The sequence below is a fragment of the Schistocerca nitens genome, chromosome 10 (assembly GCF_023898315.1).
Source record: "Schistocerca nitens isolate TAMUIC-IGC-003100 chromosome 10, iqSchNite1.1, whole genome shotgun sequence".
Taxonomy (NCBI): domain Eukaryota; kingdom Metazoa; phylum Arthropoda; class Insecta; order Orthoptera; family Acrididae; genus Schistocerca; species Schistocerca nitens.
In genome coordinates this window covers 145,947,933-145,966,884 of record NC_064623.1, presented here as the reverse complement: position 1 = coordinate 145,966,884, position 18,952 = coordinate 145,947,933, and the positions used below count along the sequence as shown (strand labels likewise).

The following is an 18,952-nucleotide window of genomic DNA, read 5'->3' as shown; positions in this document are numbered from 1 at the left end:
TCAGGGGTTCTTTGCGGAGAGAGTTAACCGAAATCCTAAGTCCACGTTGATTATTTATCATCAGAAAACGCCTAGTAAATGGGACTCCAGTCTTCCTTGGTTTAGTTTTGCCTTTAATACAGCCAGCGAGCTACGCCCGACTCCTTGATCCTTTCCAACCCTTTTAATTCCTCTTTTTCGGACTTGCGGGGAATTCAAGCTCTTATTGCAGCGGATATTAGTCCTCAAGTTATCAACGAAAACTGGAACCGGGCCAGACGTAATATACTCAGAGCCCATAATAAACAAACTGAACGTTATAACCGTAATCGATAAACCTTTAAAGGGAGGCCACGGGATCAAGTCTATATCCGCAATTTCCCTCGTTTTCTGGGGCCTTGCACGATCGTGCGTATTATAGGCCTGGTAAATCTGTTGGTCAAGGATCACTGTTCGGGTAGGCTGTATCGGGTTCACCTTAGCCAAGTTCACGTAGCTCAGCTTGCATTAAACCTTGGTTGCTATTCTGTGATTAGTCTCCCACGGTTATCGCGATTATGCTGTTATACTCTCTCTCCGAAAGTGGCAGCAGCAGCGTGTATCGATATTCGCACCCTTGTACTATCGTTGGCCTCGGCTTATATTTTCCGGCTGTGCCGTGTGCGGGCAGTTGGTCGCTTGGCGTGGACAGCGATGAAGTCTCCGTGGCGCGTGATTGGCCGGGGCCGCTTTCGGCGTCCACGCGCGGTCAGAGTGTGAGGGGCTGTCCCTATTGCTACGAGGTCCGTGGCTCACCAGTCCCGGACACGAAAGTTGAGTCTTTATTTAATCTACCAGCCAGCCCCAACTGTTCACATTGTGTCGTTTGAATTTCGCTATGGGCTTTTGGGACATTCCCGCGAGTAACAACGTGTGTTTTCAAGTTGGCGAAATTCTAGCCGCGCTCCTGTGGAGTTCATCTTAACTTGATTACTTTTGAATTCAAGTGCACCAGCGGAATCTTCTGCCTTGTTGCCGTTAACGTTCCGGTTACCCGCTCTGGGCGTTGACGTAAATTCGGGCAATGTATATTCCTCATCGTGTTGTGGCTGTCCAGCTCGGCGTCTAGTTTGACAGCTGAATGTTTAACTCGTTGTGGGCGCCGATACCTTCTACGTTGTTCCACTGAACTCCCTGTTGTGTGCTGGTCAGATGGACCGGAAGTTATCCTGTCGCTTGGTCCGTTGACTGTCAGTTGGGTTGCCGTCGGATTGAGAATTATTTGGCCGACTGCTTGTCTCACCTAAGCAAGCGTTAGTGTTTGCATTCCAGGCCGACCCTCGGGAACTTCTGAGCGCCGTTTGTTGTGCTGCCTTTTCTTACTTGTCCTTGTTGTTTCTTTATGTATGGCTTCTAGCCGACTTTAAATTAAAGTTGTTTTGGCCTTCAGCTTAATTTAGATAAATGTTTTAAAATGGGGCCTCCTGCCTCTTAAGACTCAAAAACAACAATTTGAATTTTAAGTGATTGGCCTTCAGCCGGTTTCAAATTAAAGTTGTTTTGCCCTTGAGGCGTGAGATGGAATGGCGCATTTAGCCGGGTAATAAGTTCTAAAATTAATGTTTTGGCTTTCTCTGTTTTTAATGTTTTCTTTCCTGTCGTATGTCAAATGAATGAAGTAGTACGTTCGAGTTCAATTGACAGCCACTCATTTTGGCCCCTATCCACATATTAAACTATCTGCCTTGTCCTGAGGGTATAGCAAGGGATATCAGTACGGTTTCTCTACATTCATGGTAGCAACCAACTGCCTCATCAGTACAATGGGTTTGAATGTGTCCTGGATTGGCGCATTTGTAGCAGACTGCTGCGTCTCGTCCACATCGCTTAACTCGGTACCCTAAGTAATGGCAAGTGTAGCATTTCTGCACCGTATGGAGGTTTTTATTCTATGTGCTACGAAATCGATGAATACCCGTTCCCTTTGCACAACGGAGAAGTCGGCTGGAGTACCACACAACACTGGGAACCACGAATGGAACTTCTTTCAGCAGGGAAGACAAAGTCACCGGCAAGAAACGCCGATAGTTCCAACCTGTTAGGTGACGTGGAAGTAAGGCTGGTCCCAAAACATGGTCACCAGTTATTCCCAGTTATTCCCAGTTATTCCGACCCACACATTCCGGCTGCACCCATGCTGATGGTTCGCTGTCACCCTACCACGGGGGTTCTGCATACTATCCCACAGATGACTATAATGAAAGTTGAAGATACAACTCTGTGTAAAGGTCGCCTCATCTGTGAATAGGCTGGATGACACAAATCGCGGAATCGTGGTTGCCTGGTGAAGAAACCAGCGACAAAACTGCTCCCAATGTGGAAAGTCCGTCGCTAGTAAGTCCTGCACACGATGTAAGTGACAACGGTAGTAACAATTGTCATGGAGAATGTTCCACACGGTCGTCTGGCTTACCCTGTACTGGCGGCCCAACTGCCTGGTACTGACACATCAGTCGCCTTCCACAGTGTTAATCACATTTTTCTCAAAGTCCGATGTCCGAACATTTCGGGTACGTCCTTCATGATTTCCTGCTTCCTGAAACGACCCTGTCTCAGACAAATGGCGAAACACTGTTGCAAACATTGAATGCTGTGATTGTTGTCGGTGGGGATATATTTTCTGATGCAAACTTGCTGCTGGCCGCCCATTGTCATTTGCCTTTATGTAAGCACACACCATGCCAGATAGCTCTCGATTCGAATCGTAACAATTGTGTACAACGCTTCATCACATCCCCTGCGAGATGAGTCAGCACGACAAGTGAATCGGACACAATATTAGCAATGACTATGGAAGGAGATGGCGCTAGGGCATAACGTATTATTAATCGCTCCACCCTGTACGAGGGAACCGCCCATACTGTAACTGTGTCTGGATGGTCCAGCGCCAAGTAGATCACAGTGTCTGGAACAATTTATGACTGAATAAATTATCTCCAGCGTGGAAATCATGCATTTCCGGAGATACGTTCATTAGATCTTTTTTGTTTCGTGTTCTTTCATCTATCAGTCTCTTGAATTTGTGCACTGTGGAAGAAATCACCCTATACTGCGAGTGCATAAAATTCCGCTTTAAAGATAGTTTTATTTGTAAAGGGAAAAAAAACCTTCGCTAGGGACTCGTGAAGATATCTATGTGTCCAACAACACTCGCCGTGTGGGACAATGGACTGTGTTTCCTACGATACAAATCGTAAGGTGGTTCAAGGGATACATAAATAGCTGCGACAACAGACAGTGCCGTTCTTGGAATGTGAGTCGGTAAACTCATTGCTTTGTTCGATCTTACCTGCACAGTGCTCAAGCCATCGTTCACTGCGGCAGACAGCTCCTCCCCTGCCATGCCGTCTGGTATGAGGTCATGGTTCATGCCAATGATGGTGCTGCAGAAGTTGTGGATGGCTGCCGATAACACTGGAGGGTGAACGTCGGTAGCTGCGCCTCTGGCCCTGGCGAGCCGCTCGCTCACGAAGAGACCACCATCGTGGAAAGCCTCCAGGTATCCCTCCAGAAGCTGTAACCCAGCAGCACATTTTCAGCATGCTTAATCTTTAATTATAGCTGCCACGACTTCGAATTTATCCCATTTGCATGCTAGAAATTAGTCTCTCGCTGGTTTTTCTATACCATAGCACCCATTCTGAACGGCAAGGAATTAGAAATTGTGTACCACAGGGTTCTATCTTGGGTCCTTTGTAGTTTCTAATACTCACTTCCACAAAAAATAAATTAGCACAGATTTTAGAGGTTTCCAATTCACCCACGATTTATTGTTACAACGGTGCATGTAGAGTATATGAAATGATTACAATTACAGATAAATAGCACAGGCAGTTCTGAGGCGCCATGTATTGAGCTTTGCTGAAACATGACATTAGTGTGTGATGTAGCAGCCACAGGCCCCAGTGCTGGTATCCAGTCGACAGTGCCGATGGCTATTACTATGCTAGGATACGTTTCTTAAAAACGAAAAAAACATTATTTTGTCATGCTCTGTTCAATGGCATTTTCCCCATAGACCCTGAAAATGTTTCTGGTTGCCTCCCCAACTGTCACCCTTCTACTGAAATGATACAAAAAAAAAATTTTCGAAAATGTTCCTACTTCTCTACTCACAAGGGACCCTCCCCATCGCACCCCTCTCAGATTTAGTTATAAGTTGGCGCTGTGGATAGGTCTTGAAAAACTGAACACAGATCAATCCAGAAAACAGGAAGAAGTTGTGTGGAACTATGAAAAACATAAGGAAAATATACAAACTGAATAGTCCATCTGCAATATAAGCCACATCAAGGAGAATGTGCGATCAGGAGCGCTATGGTCTTGTGGTTAGCGTGACCAGTTGCGGAACGAGAGGTCCTTGGTTCAAATCTTAACTGGAGTGAAAATTTTACTTTCTTTATTTTCGCAAAGTAATGATCTGTCCGTTCGTTCATTGACGTCTCTGTTCACTGTAATAAGTTTAGTGTCTGTGTTTTGCGATCGCATCGCAAAACTGCGCGATTAGTAGACGAAAGGACGTGCCTCTCCAATGGGAACCGAAAACATTTGATCACGTCATAGGTCAACCGATTCCTCCACAGGAAAACTCGTCATATATTCCATACGACACGGCTGACGGCATGTGCGTCACGTGACAGGAATATGTTGTCGACCCACCTAACTTGTACACTTGGCGAATGGGTCAAAAGATTCTTCTACCTTGCCCGATTTAGGTTTTGTTGTGGATGTGATAATCACTCCCAAAAAAGTGATGAAAACATAAGAGTTTGTCATATGAACTGCAACAAATGAATGCTACAGTTTCACAGTCGCACAGTTTTCCCTGTATTCTGTCAAAACATGTTTTTAACGTTTTCAAATTTTTCCGTGTGTAGACCGCCAAATCCTGCATAAGTCCAAGCAAATCTGAAAATCTACTGGAATTTTGGAGTGCGAAGTTGATTTTGTGTGAGTGCTTGAACTTTGATAACTGTTTGAAAATAAAAAATTAAAATTTTCACTCCAGGGAAAACTTGAACCAAGGACCTTTTGTCCCGGAGCTGCTCACGCTAACCACGGGACCACGGCGATCCTAAGCACTGATTATCCTGGATGTTACATATCTTGCAGATGGACTACTCAGTTTGTATATTTTGCTTATTTTTTTCATAGTTCCACACAACTTCTTCCTGTTTTCTCGATTGATCTGTGTTCAGTTTCTCAAGGTCTATCCACTGTGCCAACTTATAACTAAATGTGAGGGGGGTGCGATGGGGAGGTTCCCCTGTCAGCACCCCATTTTAAAGCGTCCACACAGGACAAAATATTAACTCGTAAACTCAAATAGCAACGCAGAACTACAAATAAAAAATGACAATCGATAAGTAAGCCCATAGAAATTGGAACACCAAAATGGAAAACAAAAGCGTTACTAACTTATGCCCCAAACGTAATATTTTTCATCTTAACCAGAATGACCATGTTTTTGGAGAAAAAATTTAACTTGTTTATTTGGGATTTCAAGCTTACATATTCTGCATATGGTATACAAGATAAGAACAGTGTAGTCGAATAGACTAGAGGACAAATGTAAGGATGTAGAGGCTTATCTCACTAGGGGTAAGATAGATACTGCCTACAGGAAAATTTAAGAGACATTTGGAGCAAAGAGAGCCACTTGTATGAATATCAAGAGCTCAGATGGAAACCCAGTTCTAAGCAAAGAAGGGAAAACTGAAAGGTGGAAGGAGTAAATAGAGAATCTATACAAGGGTGATGTACTTGAGGACAATATTATGGAAATGCAAGAGGATGTAGATGAAGATGAAATGGGAGACACGATACTGCGTGAAGAGTTTGACAGAGCACTGAAAGATTTGAGTCGAAACAAGGCCCCGGGAATAGACAACATTCCATTGGAACTACTGACGGCCTTGGGAGAGCCAGTCCTGACAAACCTCTACCATCTGGTGAGCAAGATGTATGAGACCGGTGAAATACACACAGACTTCAAGAAGAATATAATAATTCCAATCCCAAAGAAAGCAGGTGTTGACGGATGTGAAAATTACCGAACTATCAGTTTAATAAGTCACAGCTGCAAAATACTAACGCGAATTCTTTACAGACGAATGGAAAAACTGGTAGAAGCCGACCTCGGGGAAGATCAGTTTGGATTCCGCAGAAATGTTGGAACACGTGAGGAAATACTGACCCAACGACTCATCTTAGAAGAAAGATTAAGGATAGGCAAACCTACGTTTCTAGCATTTCTGGACTTAGAGAAAGCTTTCGACAATGTTGACTGAAATACTCTTTCAAATTCTAGAGATGGCAGGGGTAAATTTTTTTTTTCTTTTGGTCATCAGTCTACTGACTGGTTTGATGCGGCCCGCCACGAATTCCTTTCCTGTGCTAACCTCTTCATCTCAGAGTAGCACTTGCAACCTACGTCCTCAATTATTTGCTTGACGTATTCCAATCTCTGTCTCCTCTACAATTTTTGCCCTCTACAGCTCCCTCTAGTACCATGGAAGTCATTCCCTCATGTCTTAGCAGATGTCCTATCATCCTGTCCCTTCTCCTTATCGGTGTTTTCCACATATTCCTTTCCTCTCCGATTCTGCGTAGAACCTCCTCATTCCTTACCTTATCAGTCCACCTAATTTTCAACATTCGTCTATAGCACCACATCTCAAATGCTTCGATTCTCTTCTGTTCCGGTTTTCTCCCAGTCCATGTTTCACTACCATACAATGCTGTACTCCAGACGTACATCCTCAGAAATTTCTTCCTCAAATTAGGCCGGTATTTGATATTAGTAGACTTCGCTTGGCCAGAAATGCATTTTTTGCCATAGCGAGTCTGCTTTTGATGTCCTTGCTCCGTCCGTCATTGGTTATTGTACTGCCTAGGTAGCAGAATTCCTTAACTTCATTGACTTCGTGACCATCAATCCTGATGTTAAGTTTCTCACTGTTCTCATTTCTACTACTTCTCATTACCTTCGTCTTTCTCCGATTTACTCTCAAACCATACTGTGTACTCATTAGACTGTTCATTCCGTTCAGCAGATCATTTAATTCTTCTTCACTTTCACTCAGGATAGCAATGTCATCAGCGAATCGTATCATTGATATCCTTTCACCTTGTATTTTAATTCCACTCCTGAACCTTTCTTTTATTTCCATCATTGCTTCCTCGATGTACAGATGTACAGGGGCGAAAGGCTACAGCCTTGTCTTACACCCTTCTTAATACGAGCACTTCGTTCTTGATCGTCCACTCTTATTATTCCCTCTTGGTTGTTGTACATATTGTATATGACCCGTCTCTCCCTACAGCTTACCCCTACTTTTTTCAGAATCTCGAACAGCTTGCACCATTTTATTATGTCGAACGCTTTTTCCAGGTCGACAAATCCTATGAAAGTGTGTTGATTTTTCTGTAGCCTTGCTTCCATTATTAGCCGTAACGTCAGAATTGCCTCTCTCGTCCCTTTACTTTTCCTAAAGCCAAACTGATCGTCACCTAGCGCATTCTCAATTTTCTTTTCCATTCTTCTGTATATTATTCTTGTAAGCAGCTTCGAGGCATGAGCTGTTAAGCTGATTGTGCGATAATTCTCGCACATGTCAGCTCTTGCCGTCTTCGGAATTGTGTGGATGATGCTTTTCCGAAAGTCAGACGGTATGTCGCCAGACTCATATATTCTACACACCAACGTGAATAGTCGTTTTGTTGCCACTTCCCCCAATGATTTTAGAAATTCTGATGGAATGTTATCTATCCCTTCTGCCTTATTTGACCGTAAGTCCTCCAAAGCTCTTTTAAATTCCGATTCTAATACTGGATCCCCTATCTCTTCTAAATCGACTCCTGTTTCTTCTTCTATCACATCAGACAAATCTTCACCCTCATAGAGGCTTTCAATGTATTCTTTCCACCTCTCTGCTCTCTCCTCTGCATTTAACAATGGAATTCCCGTTGCACTCTTAATGTTACCACCGTTGCTTTTAATGTCACCAAAGGTTGTTTGACTTTCCTGTATGCTGAGTCTGTCCTTCCGACAATCATATCTTTTTCGATTTCTTCACATTTTTCCTGCAGCCATTTCGTCTTAGCTTCCCTGCACTTCCTATTTATTTCATTCCTCAGCGACTTGTATTTCTGTATTCCTGATTTTCCCGGAACATGTTTGTACTTCCTCCTTTCATCAATCAACTGAAGTATTTCTTCTGTTACCCATGGTTTCCTCGCAGCTACCTTCTTTGTACATATGTTTTCCTTCCCAACTTCTGTGATGGCCCTTTTTACAGATGTCCATTCCTCTTCAACTGTACTGCCTACTTCGCTATCCCTTATTGCTGTATCTATAGCGTTAGACAACTTCAAACGTATCTCGTCATTCCTTAGTACTTCCGTATCCCACTTCTTTGCGTATTGGTTCTTCCTGACTAATGAACTTCAGCCTACTCTTCATCACTACTATATTGTGATCTGAGTCTATATCTGCTCCTGGCTACGCCTTACAATCTAGTATCTGATTTCGGAATCTCTGTCTGACCATGATGTAATCTAATTGAAATCTTCCCGTATCTCCCGACCTTTTCCAAGTATACCTCCTCCTCTTGTAATTCTTGAACAGGGTATTCGCTATTACTAGCTGAAACTTGTTACAGAACTCAATTAGTCTTTCTCCTCTTTCATTCCTCGTCCCAAGCCCATATTCTCCTGTAAACTTTTCTTCTACTCCTTCCCCTACAACTGCATTCCAGTCGCCCATGACTATTAGATTTTCGTCCCCCTTTACATACTGCATTACCCTTTCAATATCCTCATACACTTTCTCTATCTGTTCATCTTCAGCTTGCGACGTCGGCATGTATACCTGAACTATCGTTGTCGGTGTTGGTCTGCTGTCGATTCTGATTAGAACAACCCGGTCACTGAACTGTTCACAGTAACACACCTTCTGCTCTACCTTCCTATTCATAACGAATCCTACACCTGTTATACCATTTTCTGCTGCTGTTGATATTACCCGATACTCATCTGACCAGAAATCTTTGTCTTCCTTCCACTTCACTTCACTGACCCCTACTATACCTAGATTGAGCCTTTGCATTTCCCTTTTCAGATATTCTAGTTTCCCTACCACGTTCAAGCTACTGACATTCCACGCCCCGACTCGTAGAGCGTTATCCTTTCGTTGATTATTCAATCTTTTTCTCATGGTAACCTCCCCCTCGGCAGTCCCCTCCCGGATATTCGAATGGTGGACTATTCCGGAAACTTTTGCCAATGCAGAGATCATCATGACACTTCTTCAATTACAGGACACATGTCCTGTGGATACACGTTACGTGTCTTTAATGCAGTGGTTTCCATTGCCTTCTGCATCCTCATGTCGTTGATCATTGCTGATTCTTCCGTCTTTAGGGGCAATTTCCCACCCTGAGGGAATTAGATTAGGAAATGAGACACTTAAAGTAGTAAAGGAGTTCTGCTATTTGGGGAGCAAAATAACTGATGATGGTCGAAGTAGAGAGGATATAAAATGTAGACTGGCAATGGCAAGGAAAGCGTTTCTGAAGAATAGAAATTTGTTAACATCGAGTATAGATTTAAGTGTCAGGAAGTCGTTTCTGAAAGTATTTGTATGGAAGTGAAACATGGACGATAAATAGTTTGGACAAGAAGAGAATAGAAGCTTTTTAAATGTGGTGCTACAGAAGAATGCTGATGATTAGATGGGTAGATAACTAATGAGGAGGTATTGAATAGAACTGGGGAGGAGTTTGTGGCACAACTTGACAAGAAGAAGGGATCGGTTCGTAGGACATGTTCTGAGGCATCAAGGGATCACAAATTTAGCATTGGAGGGCAGCGTGGAGGGTAAAAATCGTAGAGGGAGACCAAGAGATGAATACACTAAGCAGATTCAGAAGGATGTAGGTTGCAGTAAGTACTGGGAGATGAAGAAGGTTGCACAGGATAGAGTTGCAAGGAGAGCTGCATCAAACCAGTCTCAGGACTGAAGACAACAACAACAACAACAACAGTCGAAGAGTATCAGTCCTCTAAACTATGATCTAAAGATTTTGATCTTAAACAATCTACAATGTCTGTAGGTTGTGAATAAAAGTTACTTCACGTGCACCCATTGTCACAAGAGGTTCCTTTTTCATTTCCTGCTTGCGTATTTTGCCCATTCCTGCAAGTCCTTACAAACAACGAAAGCTGCCTAGCTCGAACAACTAGTTCACCTCAGAGCTGACTGCATGGTTGTTGAATAGACCGTAGGTCTTCCAGCAGCTGCTGATAACGGATGCACCTTACCTATGCTGATTAACTCACCTCGGAGTGGAACGTGGGGTTGATAAGTTTGCGGTGCAGCTTCCACCGCCTAGCATCAATGTTGATTAACCCAACGCCAGCGAAGGGCCGCAAGAGGTTGGTGACGATGGTGCCACGGTCTACCAGCTTTGATGTCAGCAGGATGTGCCGCACATCGTCTGGGTGCGCCACCATCACCAGCAGCATTGGGCCGACATACAGCCTGCCACAAGGTAACAAGTGTACCCCCTTGTTCAAACAAAACAGCTGTACATATATCACAACTGTAATAAGTGTGACACAACAGTTGAGGAACACGACAATATACCAGTTAGGAGGTTTGCACGACTGTATAAGATATGTATGAGTTCATCATGACGTAATTTCCTCAAATTCTGTAACAAAACTTTCTAAACATCTTGACAACATGTCAGAGACGGAATATATCTGTTCCTGAAGATCACTCTCAATAATTCATACATAAATGGCCACTCATACATAAATGGCACTACATCTGCATCTGCATGGATATTCCGCAATAGACACTAAAGTGCCTAGCAGAGTGTTCATCAAACCACCTTCAAAATAACTCACTAATATTCCACTTTCGAACAGCGCTACGGTCGCAGGTTCGAATCCTGCCTCGGGCATGGATGTGTGTGATGTCTTTAGGTTAGTTAGGTTTAAGTAGTTCTAAGTTCTAGGGGACTGATGACCTCAGAAGTTAAGTCCCATAGTGCTCAGAGCCATTTGAACCATTTTGAAAAGCGCACAATGTCCAAAGAGAAATTACAAAGTAATAGCTATTCCAGAGCCAGTTTTATAATCGGGGTTTTCCTGATTTTGTAGTTTCGAGCGTAGTATCTCTCACAATGTTTATTAAACAAATCACAAACACAGTCTTCGTTCGGCTAGTGAAATCTCTTTCTTTGCTAGAGTCCACGGTGAAATCCATGCCTGGCGTAACGCGTAACTACGTGTCGTAGCTAGTAGTTTGCTTGTTTCCATTCGTCCGCCATAATGACGTCTGTGGAGTAGAAGTCAGGCCAGATGGCTCTGCACTTCTCTGTACGGTTTGACGTGATTCTCGTAGGGCTTGGTATTTGGCAGCCAGTAAAATAGTTTTCCTTGGTTAATACATATGTTAGCCTTGAGGGTGCTGACTTTCCTATGCCTAAAATCCTTTTCATGTAGCCAGGTTTGACTTTTTCTCTTGTTATCAGGTCGCTTAGGGTGAGTTTTTCCCGTATAATGCTGATCCCATAGGTAGCTATTGGGGAAACTTGAAGAGTAACACTGCTGTATCCAGTGATATTTTTTGGTGGCTGTTGGATGTGGTAGTGGCAGCTGTTTCTTTGAAATAATTACTGAAGGATGACAAGGTGGTTCGCAGGGTGACTCCAAGGTAGTTGAATTTTGGCACTACCTCTAAAGGTTTATTGTGCAGGGTCATTGTACTTTCTGGGAGCGTGTTTCCTTCCTTTCCTAAAAGTCATTTGTTTGGTTTTGCTGTGGTTTATTTGCAATCCATTTCTTTCCGCCCTCGATGTGAGCCTGTTGTGAACCCTTTGGAGGTCTCGTGCATTTTCTGAGCCAGTTGCCATGTCATCCGCATAGAGAATAGGTGATGCTGAGCTGTCTCTGATTATGTCTGTGATGTCTGCGGTCATGATGTTGAATAACGTTGGGCTACTTGGATCTCCTTGTAGAACTCCGTTTGCCTAGATTATGTTCGTGGATATTGTTATATCTGAAGATTGAAATTGTGATTGCCAACGTGTGTGTGGCTTCTATCAGATCATTGAGTTTCTGGACTAGTGTCGCTCTGTCTATGGCGTTAAAGGCTTTGCGGTAGTCCATGAAGACCATAAAGTATTTCTTTCATGGATGTCAGAGTATATTTGTAGGGGCTTATTCCTTTTCGGAAGCCGAACTGATTCTCTGGTATTTGTGAGTCCATAATTTTTTGGGTCTGTTTGTTAAGATTATCATGAATATCATGAAGGATGTATTTTCGAGTGCTATACCTCGGTATGAGTCAGGATCTCAGGGGTTTCCTTTCCCTTTGAACACCACCTTCATTAATGATGACCTCCATTGCTCTGGTATTTTCCCAGAGTGGATGTATTCGGTGAATAGTCTTGCATGAAATGAAGCGATTCCTTTAGGTGTTCGATATAGATGCTGTCTGGTACTGGGGCCTTTCCGTTTTGTGCTGTTGTTATTGTCTAAGTATTTCCTGTTTCGTTATGGGGGTGCGATTTGCCGTTGTTGTATCTGTAGTTAGTTCAAAGGCTGTTGACCGACTTTGATGGTTGAGGATGTTTTTGAAGTGGCTTTCCTACGATTCCCTTAAGATAATATTTGTTGCTGGGATTTTGGGTTTCTTGAGCGCTATGAATGGGTCTGTCTGGGCGTTTGTTACGCGCCTCCTGGCGTCTTCTTCAATATATTCTGCCCTCGTCTTCTTGATTTGTAGATATCGAAATAGACGACAGAGGGATAGAGAAACAGTTAAAATCGCTCAAAAGAGGAAAGGCCGCTGGACCTGATGGGATACCAGTTCGATTTTACACAGAGTATGCGAAGGAACTTTTCCCCCTTCTTGCAGCGGTGTACCGTAGGTCTCTAGAAGAGCGTAGCGTTCCAAAGGATTGGAAAAGGGCACAGGTCATGCCCGGTTTCAAGAATGGACGTCGAACAGATGTGCAGAACTATAGACCTATATCTCTAACGTCGATCAGTTGTAGAGTTTTGGAACACGTATTATGTTCGAGTATAATGACTTTTCTGGAGACTAGAAATCTACTCTGTAGGAATCAACATGGGTTTCGAAAAAGACGGTCGTGTGAAACCCAGCTCGCGCTATTCGTCCACGAGACTCAGAGGGCCATAGACACGGGTTCGCAGGTAGGTGCTGTGTTTCTTGAGTTCCGCAAGGCGTTCGATACAGTTCCCCACAGTCGTTTAATGAACAAAGTAAGAGCATATGAACTATCAGACCAATTGTGTGAATGGATTGAAGAGTTCCTAGATAACAGAACGCAGCATGTCATTCTCAATGGAGAGAAGTCTTCCGAAGTAAGAGTGATTTCAGGTGTGCCGCAGGGCAGTGTCGTAGGACTGTTGCTATTCACAATATACATATATGACCTGGTGGATGACATCGGAAGTTCACTGAGGCTATTTGCAGATGATGCAAATGGTACTGAAATGCAGGAGGATCTGCAGCGAATTGACGCATGGTGCAGGGAATGGCAATTGAATCTCAATGTAGACAAGTGTAATGTGCTGCGAATACATAGAAAGATAGATCCCTTATCATTTAGCTACAAAATAGCAGGTCAGCAACTGGAAGCAGTTAATTCCATAAATTATCTGGGAGTGCGCATTAGGAGTGATTTAAAATGGAATGATCATATGAAGTTGATCGTCGGTAAAGCAGATGCCAGACAGATTCCTCGGAAGAATCCTAAGGAAATGCAATCCGAAAACAAAGTAGGTTACAGTACGCTTGTTCGCCCACTGCTTGAATACTGCTCAGCAGTGTGGGATCCGTACCTGATAGGGTTGATAGAAGAGATAGAGAAGATCCAACGGAGAGCAGCGCGCTTCGTTACAGGACCATTTAGTAATCGCGAAAGTGTTGCGGAGATGATAGATAAACTCCAGTGGAAGACTCTACAGGAGAGACGCTCAGTAGCTCGGTACGGACTTTTGTTAAAGTTTCGAGAACATACCTTCACCGAGGAGTCAAGCAGTATCTTGCTCCCTCCTACGTACATCTCGCTAAGAGACCATGAGGGTAAAATCAGAGAGATTAGAGCCCACACAGAAGCATACCGACAATCCTTCTTTCCACGAACAATACGAGACTGGAATAGAAGGGAGAACCGATAGAGGTACTCAGGGTACCCTCCGCCACACACCGTCAGGTGGCTTGCGAAGTATGGATGTAGATGTAGATTAGTGTCTTATATTTCCTTCTCTGCTCAGCATTTTGCAATAGGTCATTTGAGTGATTTCTATCCTTCGCTTGACGTAGTGCTAGCAGGGTTTTTCCTGTTCATTATAGCAGTCCTTATTAAACCATTGTTGGAGTTTCTTCCTTTATTTTGAGTTGGGCAGACTTGTAGACTTCTCGTGCATATTTCTACTGCTTTAGTTAAATCGTGTTGTTATAATAACGGTCTTGCTTTGCCTATTTCTTCGGTGTTGTATCCAAGTTTCTCTGTATCTAATTTCCTGGATATTTTCTTCTTCGGTGGTATGGGCGGTCGTTCTCGGCGAGCTAAAGGTTGTTGAGATTGGTAGATGCTTTGTAATCGGAGCCATGACCGAGTTCCGTACTGCGTTTTTGTTGAGTGACTTGATGTCTGTCCGTCTGTAGAAGACTAGGTCTATGGTGCTGGTTCCATTCGGAGCAATGTCATCTGTTCCCGTTTGTGATAGCGCTTCTGTAATTCTTTCATTTGGGTCTTCTGTTGAAATGTGTGGTTGTGCGTACATGCCGATTATTGAGAATTGGTTAATCTTTACGATGTTTGTGTTTTCTTCTTTTATTATTTGTTTTATTGCTCCTATGCTTGGTTTCAGAAAAATTGAGGCCTCTCCCCTTGCTGGTCTTCCTGCAGCCTGACGCCCGATTGAATGAATTCCGTAACATCCCTGTATATTGTATTCCTCTGATAGGGAAGTTTGTCAGTGTGATGACGTCATAGCTTCTTAGCGTTTCTATTGGGAAGAGAGGCAGGGCGTTCTTCAAACCTTCGATGTTCCATACGACAACACTTGTGAGTTTATTGTATGCCATGGGGTGTTACCTCAAGAAGGAACAGTACATCAAGTTGCAATTCCTCCCTGTAGGAGGTGAGATTGTATTTTACCCCAATCCAGTTCCTTTAGGAGTCCGTCCGCTAAGCCACTGAATAACATATCATGCAAGTCTGCCATCACCATGGTAACATCTTCAGACAAGATGCCTAAGGAAAAGATGATTGAGCACGAGTAACATCATCATCATTTTCGTTGGCCTTCGTCCCGCTTCAACACGGGGTCGGCCTTGTTACTATGGGTTTGGCGATATTAGTGTCTGAGGTTGGCCGGATGCCCTTCCTGTCGTCACAGTACAAGTAACATGAAGGCTGCTATTGAATCAAGGTGTCAAGACACCCAGATGAGTGTTAGCTGACTGTCCATTGTATTACTTTCATAAGAAGATATTAGCTCATATGATTCGAAACTAGAGAAATGTTGTAGCTTCATCCAATGCGATGAAGACACTTGGGAGTAAAAAAAAAAAAAAAGATTTCCAAAGTAGAGGGTAGGGTACTCACTCCTCTGAAAAACAAACAGGTGGATAAATAGACATTTAACATCACATAATGTGAGATGGTAAATGAGGATATCTCGTAAAATTACGTTACCAACTATAGTGGCAGTTTGCGAAGATGCTGTCTTGGATGCACCTTGTAATTTTCAGATTAAAAGATAATCATATGACATGTTAAACAAATCGAGATTTACGTGAGAAAAACAAACGATGTATTTACAACATAAAGTCAAGATAGAGCGGGAAACTTCGATAACATAATCGCGTCTCAAATGGATTGAATTACGCAGACAACTACACTCCTGGAAATGGAAAAAAGAACACATTGACACCGGTGTGTCAGACCCACCATACTTGCTCCGGACACTGCGAGAGGGCTGTACAAGCAATGATCACACGCACGGCACGGCGTACACACCAGGAACCGCGGTGTTGGCCGTCGAATGGCGCTAGCTGCGCAGCATTTGTGCACCGCCGCCGTCAGTGTCAGCCAGTTTGCCGTGGCATACGGAGCTCCATCGCAGTCTTTAACACTGGTAGCATGCCGCGACAGCGTGGACGTGAACAGTATGTGCAGTTGACGGACTTTGAGCGAGGGCGTATAGTGGGCATGCGGGAGGCCGGGTGGACGTACCGCCGAATTGCTCAACACGTGGGGCGTGAGGTCTCCACAGTACATCGATGTTGTCGCCAGTGGTCGGCGGAAGGTGCACGTGCCCGTCGACCTGGGACCGGACCGCAGCGACGCACGGATGCACGCCAAGACCGTAGGATCCTACGCAGTGCCGTAGGGGACCGCACCGCCACTTCCCAGCAAATTAGGGACACTGTTGCTCCTGGGGTATCGGCGAGGACCATTCGCAACCGTCTCCATGAAGCTGGGCTACGGTCCCGCACACCGTTAGGCCGTCTTCCGCTCACGCCCCAACATCGTGCAGCCCGCCTCCAGTGGTGTCGCGACAGGCGTGAATGGAGGGACGAATGGAGACGTGTCGTCTTCAGCGATGAGAGTCGCTTCTGCCTTGGTGCCAATGATGGTCGTATGCGTGTTTGGCGCCGTGCAGGTGAGCGCCACAATCAGGACTGCATACGACCGAGGCACACAGGGCCAACACCCGGCATCATGGTGTGGGGAGCGATCTCCTACACTGGCCGTACACCACTGGTGATCGTCGAGGGGACACTGAATAGTGCACAGTACATCCAAACCGTCATCGAACCCATCGTTCTACCATTCCTAGACCGGCAAGGGAACTTGCTGTTCCAACAGGACAATGCACGTCCGCATGTATCCCGTGCCACCCAACGTGCTCTAGAAGGTGTAAGTCAACTACCCTGGCCAGCAAGATCTCCGGATCTGTCCCCCATTGTGCATGTTTGGGACTGGATGAAGCGTCATCTCACGCGGTCTGCACGTCCAGCACGAACGCTGGTCCAACTGAGGCGCCAGGTGGAAATGGCATGGCAAGCCGTTCCACAGGACTACATCCAGCATCTCTACGATCGTCTCCATGGGAGAATAGCAGTCTGCATTGCTGCGAAAGGTGGATATACACTGTACTAGTGCCGACATTGTGCATGCTCTGTTGCCTGTGTCTATGTGCCTGTGGTTCTGTCAGTGTGATCATGTGATGTATCTGACCCCAGGAATGTGTCAATAAAGTTGCCCCTTCCTGGGACAATGAATTCACGGTGTTCTTATTTCAATTTCCAGAAGTGTAGTTTCAAACTACCAAGGTAATTTTCTATCCTGGCCTATTAAGTATAAAATATAAAACCTTATAAGAAACTAAAAAAATTAGGACACTTAAAATATACGTCACAAGATTTCGTCAGTTGTTCGTTAAATTATAACGTATCTGCACTAATAGTGCTTGCTTAACCGACAGTCACTTTACACATACAGTAGGCACTATACACATAGTACGTAATCACATTGAATATCAGAACTTTTTGTCATTGTGGACGTGTTCACAAAGTGCAGCTGAAATAGGCTAAAGCCTAGTGCTGAAGACAATCCCACAAGAGAATAATTGATATCACTTTGTCTCATTTGGCATCCATGCACGCACCTACAGCTAACAGTGCAGGGCATCTCAAATCAGAACTATCTCCATACAGCGCGTCAAAAATCTTATTCGACAAATAACAATTGGCAATACCTTGCATCATTGTCAAAATAATCCACATGGATACATAACGCAACATGCTCCATCGTCAGAAAATTTTCTGGAACGATTCATTTTTATTTCTGAGTTTGGAGTACTAAAGAGGAACAAATGCTGCTGGTTTTATGTTTCCTGGTATGTGTGCATCCTTGAGATGACATTGGCCACCTTTCTGCACAAACTCACTAGGTGGCGGGTCTGTGATTAGCAGCACACTGTTTGGGCTACTGGCGCATTAGTTACGGTGACACAGTGGATGCTGATTGTGGGGAAAGAGTGAACATTAAGTTCCGCGTTAAGCTCGAGAAAACCCCATGTGAAACGTGAACAATGGTTACGCCGGCATATGCATGCGAGACACTTTCAAGAAGTCGTGGTTACCAGTGGCACAAAAGGTTTCTTGAAGGCAGAGGTTCAGTGCTAGACGATCCCGGAGCTGGTCGCCCGTCTGCAGCACATACCGATGAAAACGTGGAGCGTGTAAGGCAGTTCTTGCAAGAAGACTGTAAAGTAACTGTGCGTACGATTTCAGAAGAACTTAATTTGAATCGTGATGTCTGTGTCACAAGATTTTACGTGAATATTCAGGCAAACGGAAACTTAGTGCAAAACTCGTCCCTTACACAGTAACAGACAAATTGAAAGACGAAAGATGAAGAATTCTTGCTGAACTACAGGACACAGCCACGTTTATGTCAAATATTATTGGTGGGGTGAAAGGTGGTGCTACCATTAAGACCCTCACATGGAGCGTCAAATTGCAGAATGTTTGAGTCGTGGATCACCACCCTCGAAAAAAGTCAAACGACAACCTTCGAGAAGAAAAACAATCTTGATCAATTAGTGAACCAAACTCTTTACATCGAAGTCTTGAAACGTTTGCGACAAGCAGTTCGACGTTACCGCCCAAATTTGAGGCGTTCTCAGGACCGATTTCTACTGCATAACAAGACCCTACACTGTTATGTCTGTTGCCGTGTATCTGGCTAGACATTCTGTAATTGGTATCCCAAATCTGCCATATTCGCCCGACCTCTCGCCTTGAGATTTTTCTTGTTGTCACGAGTGAAAAGGCGACTAAAAGGAACGTTTCATCAAAATATCGCAGACATCC

The 18,952-nt window shown here is 44.1% G+C and overlaps 1 protein-coding gene across 1 annotated transcript in view; it reads right to left on the bottom strand.

Moving 5' to 3' along the window:
• The window catches only part of LOC126209942 (cytochrome P450 4C1-like), a 144,990-nt gene that overhangs the window by 104,478 nt on the left and 21,560 nt on the right, over nucleotides 1–18,952 (bottom strand). The window contains exons 2-3 of the mRNA XM_049939058.1: nucleotides 10,360–10,561; nucleotides 3,308–3,532 (exon numbers count right to left, since the gene is read on the bottom strand). Of these exons, the coding sequence (XP_049795015.1) occupies nucleotides 3,308–3,532; nucleotides 10,360–10,561 (427 nt within the window). The remainder of the gene's footprint in view (nucleotides 1–3,307; nucleotides 3,533–10,359; nucleotides 10,562–18,952) is intronic.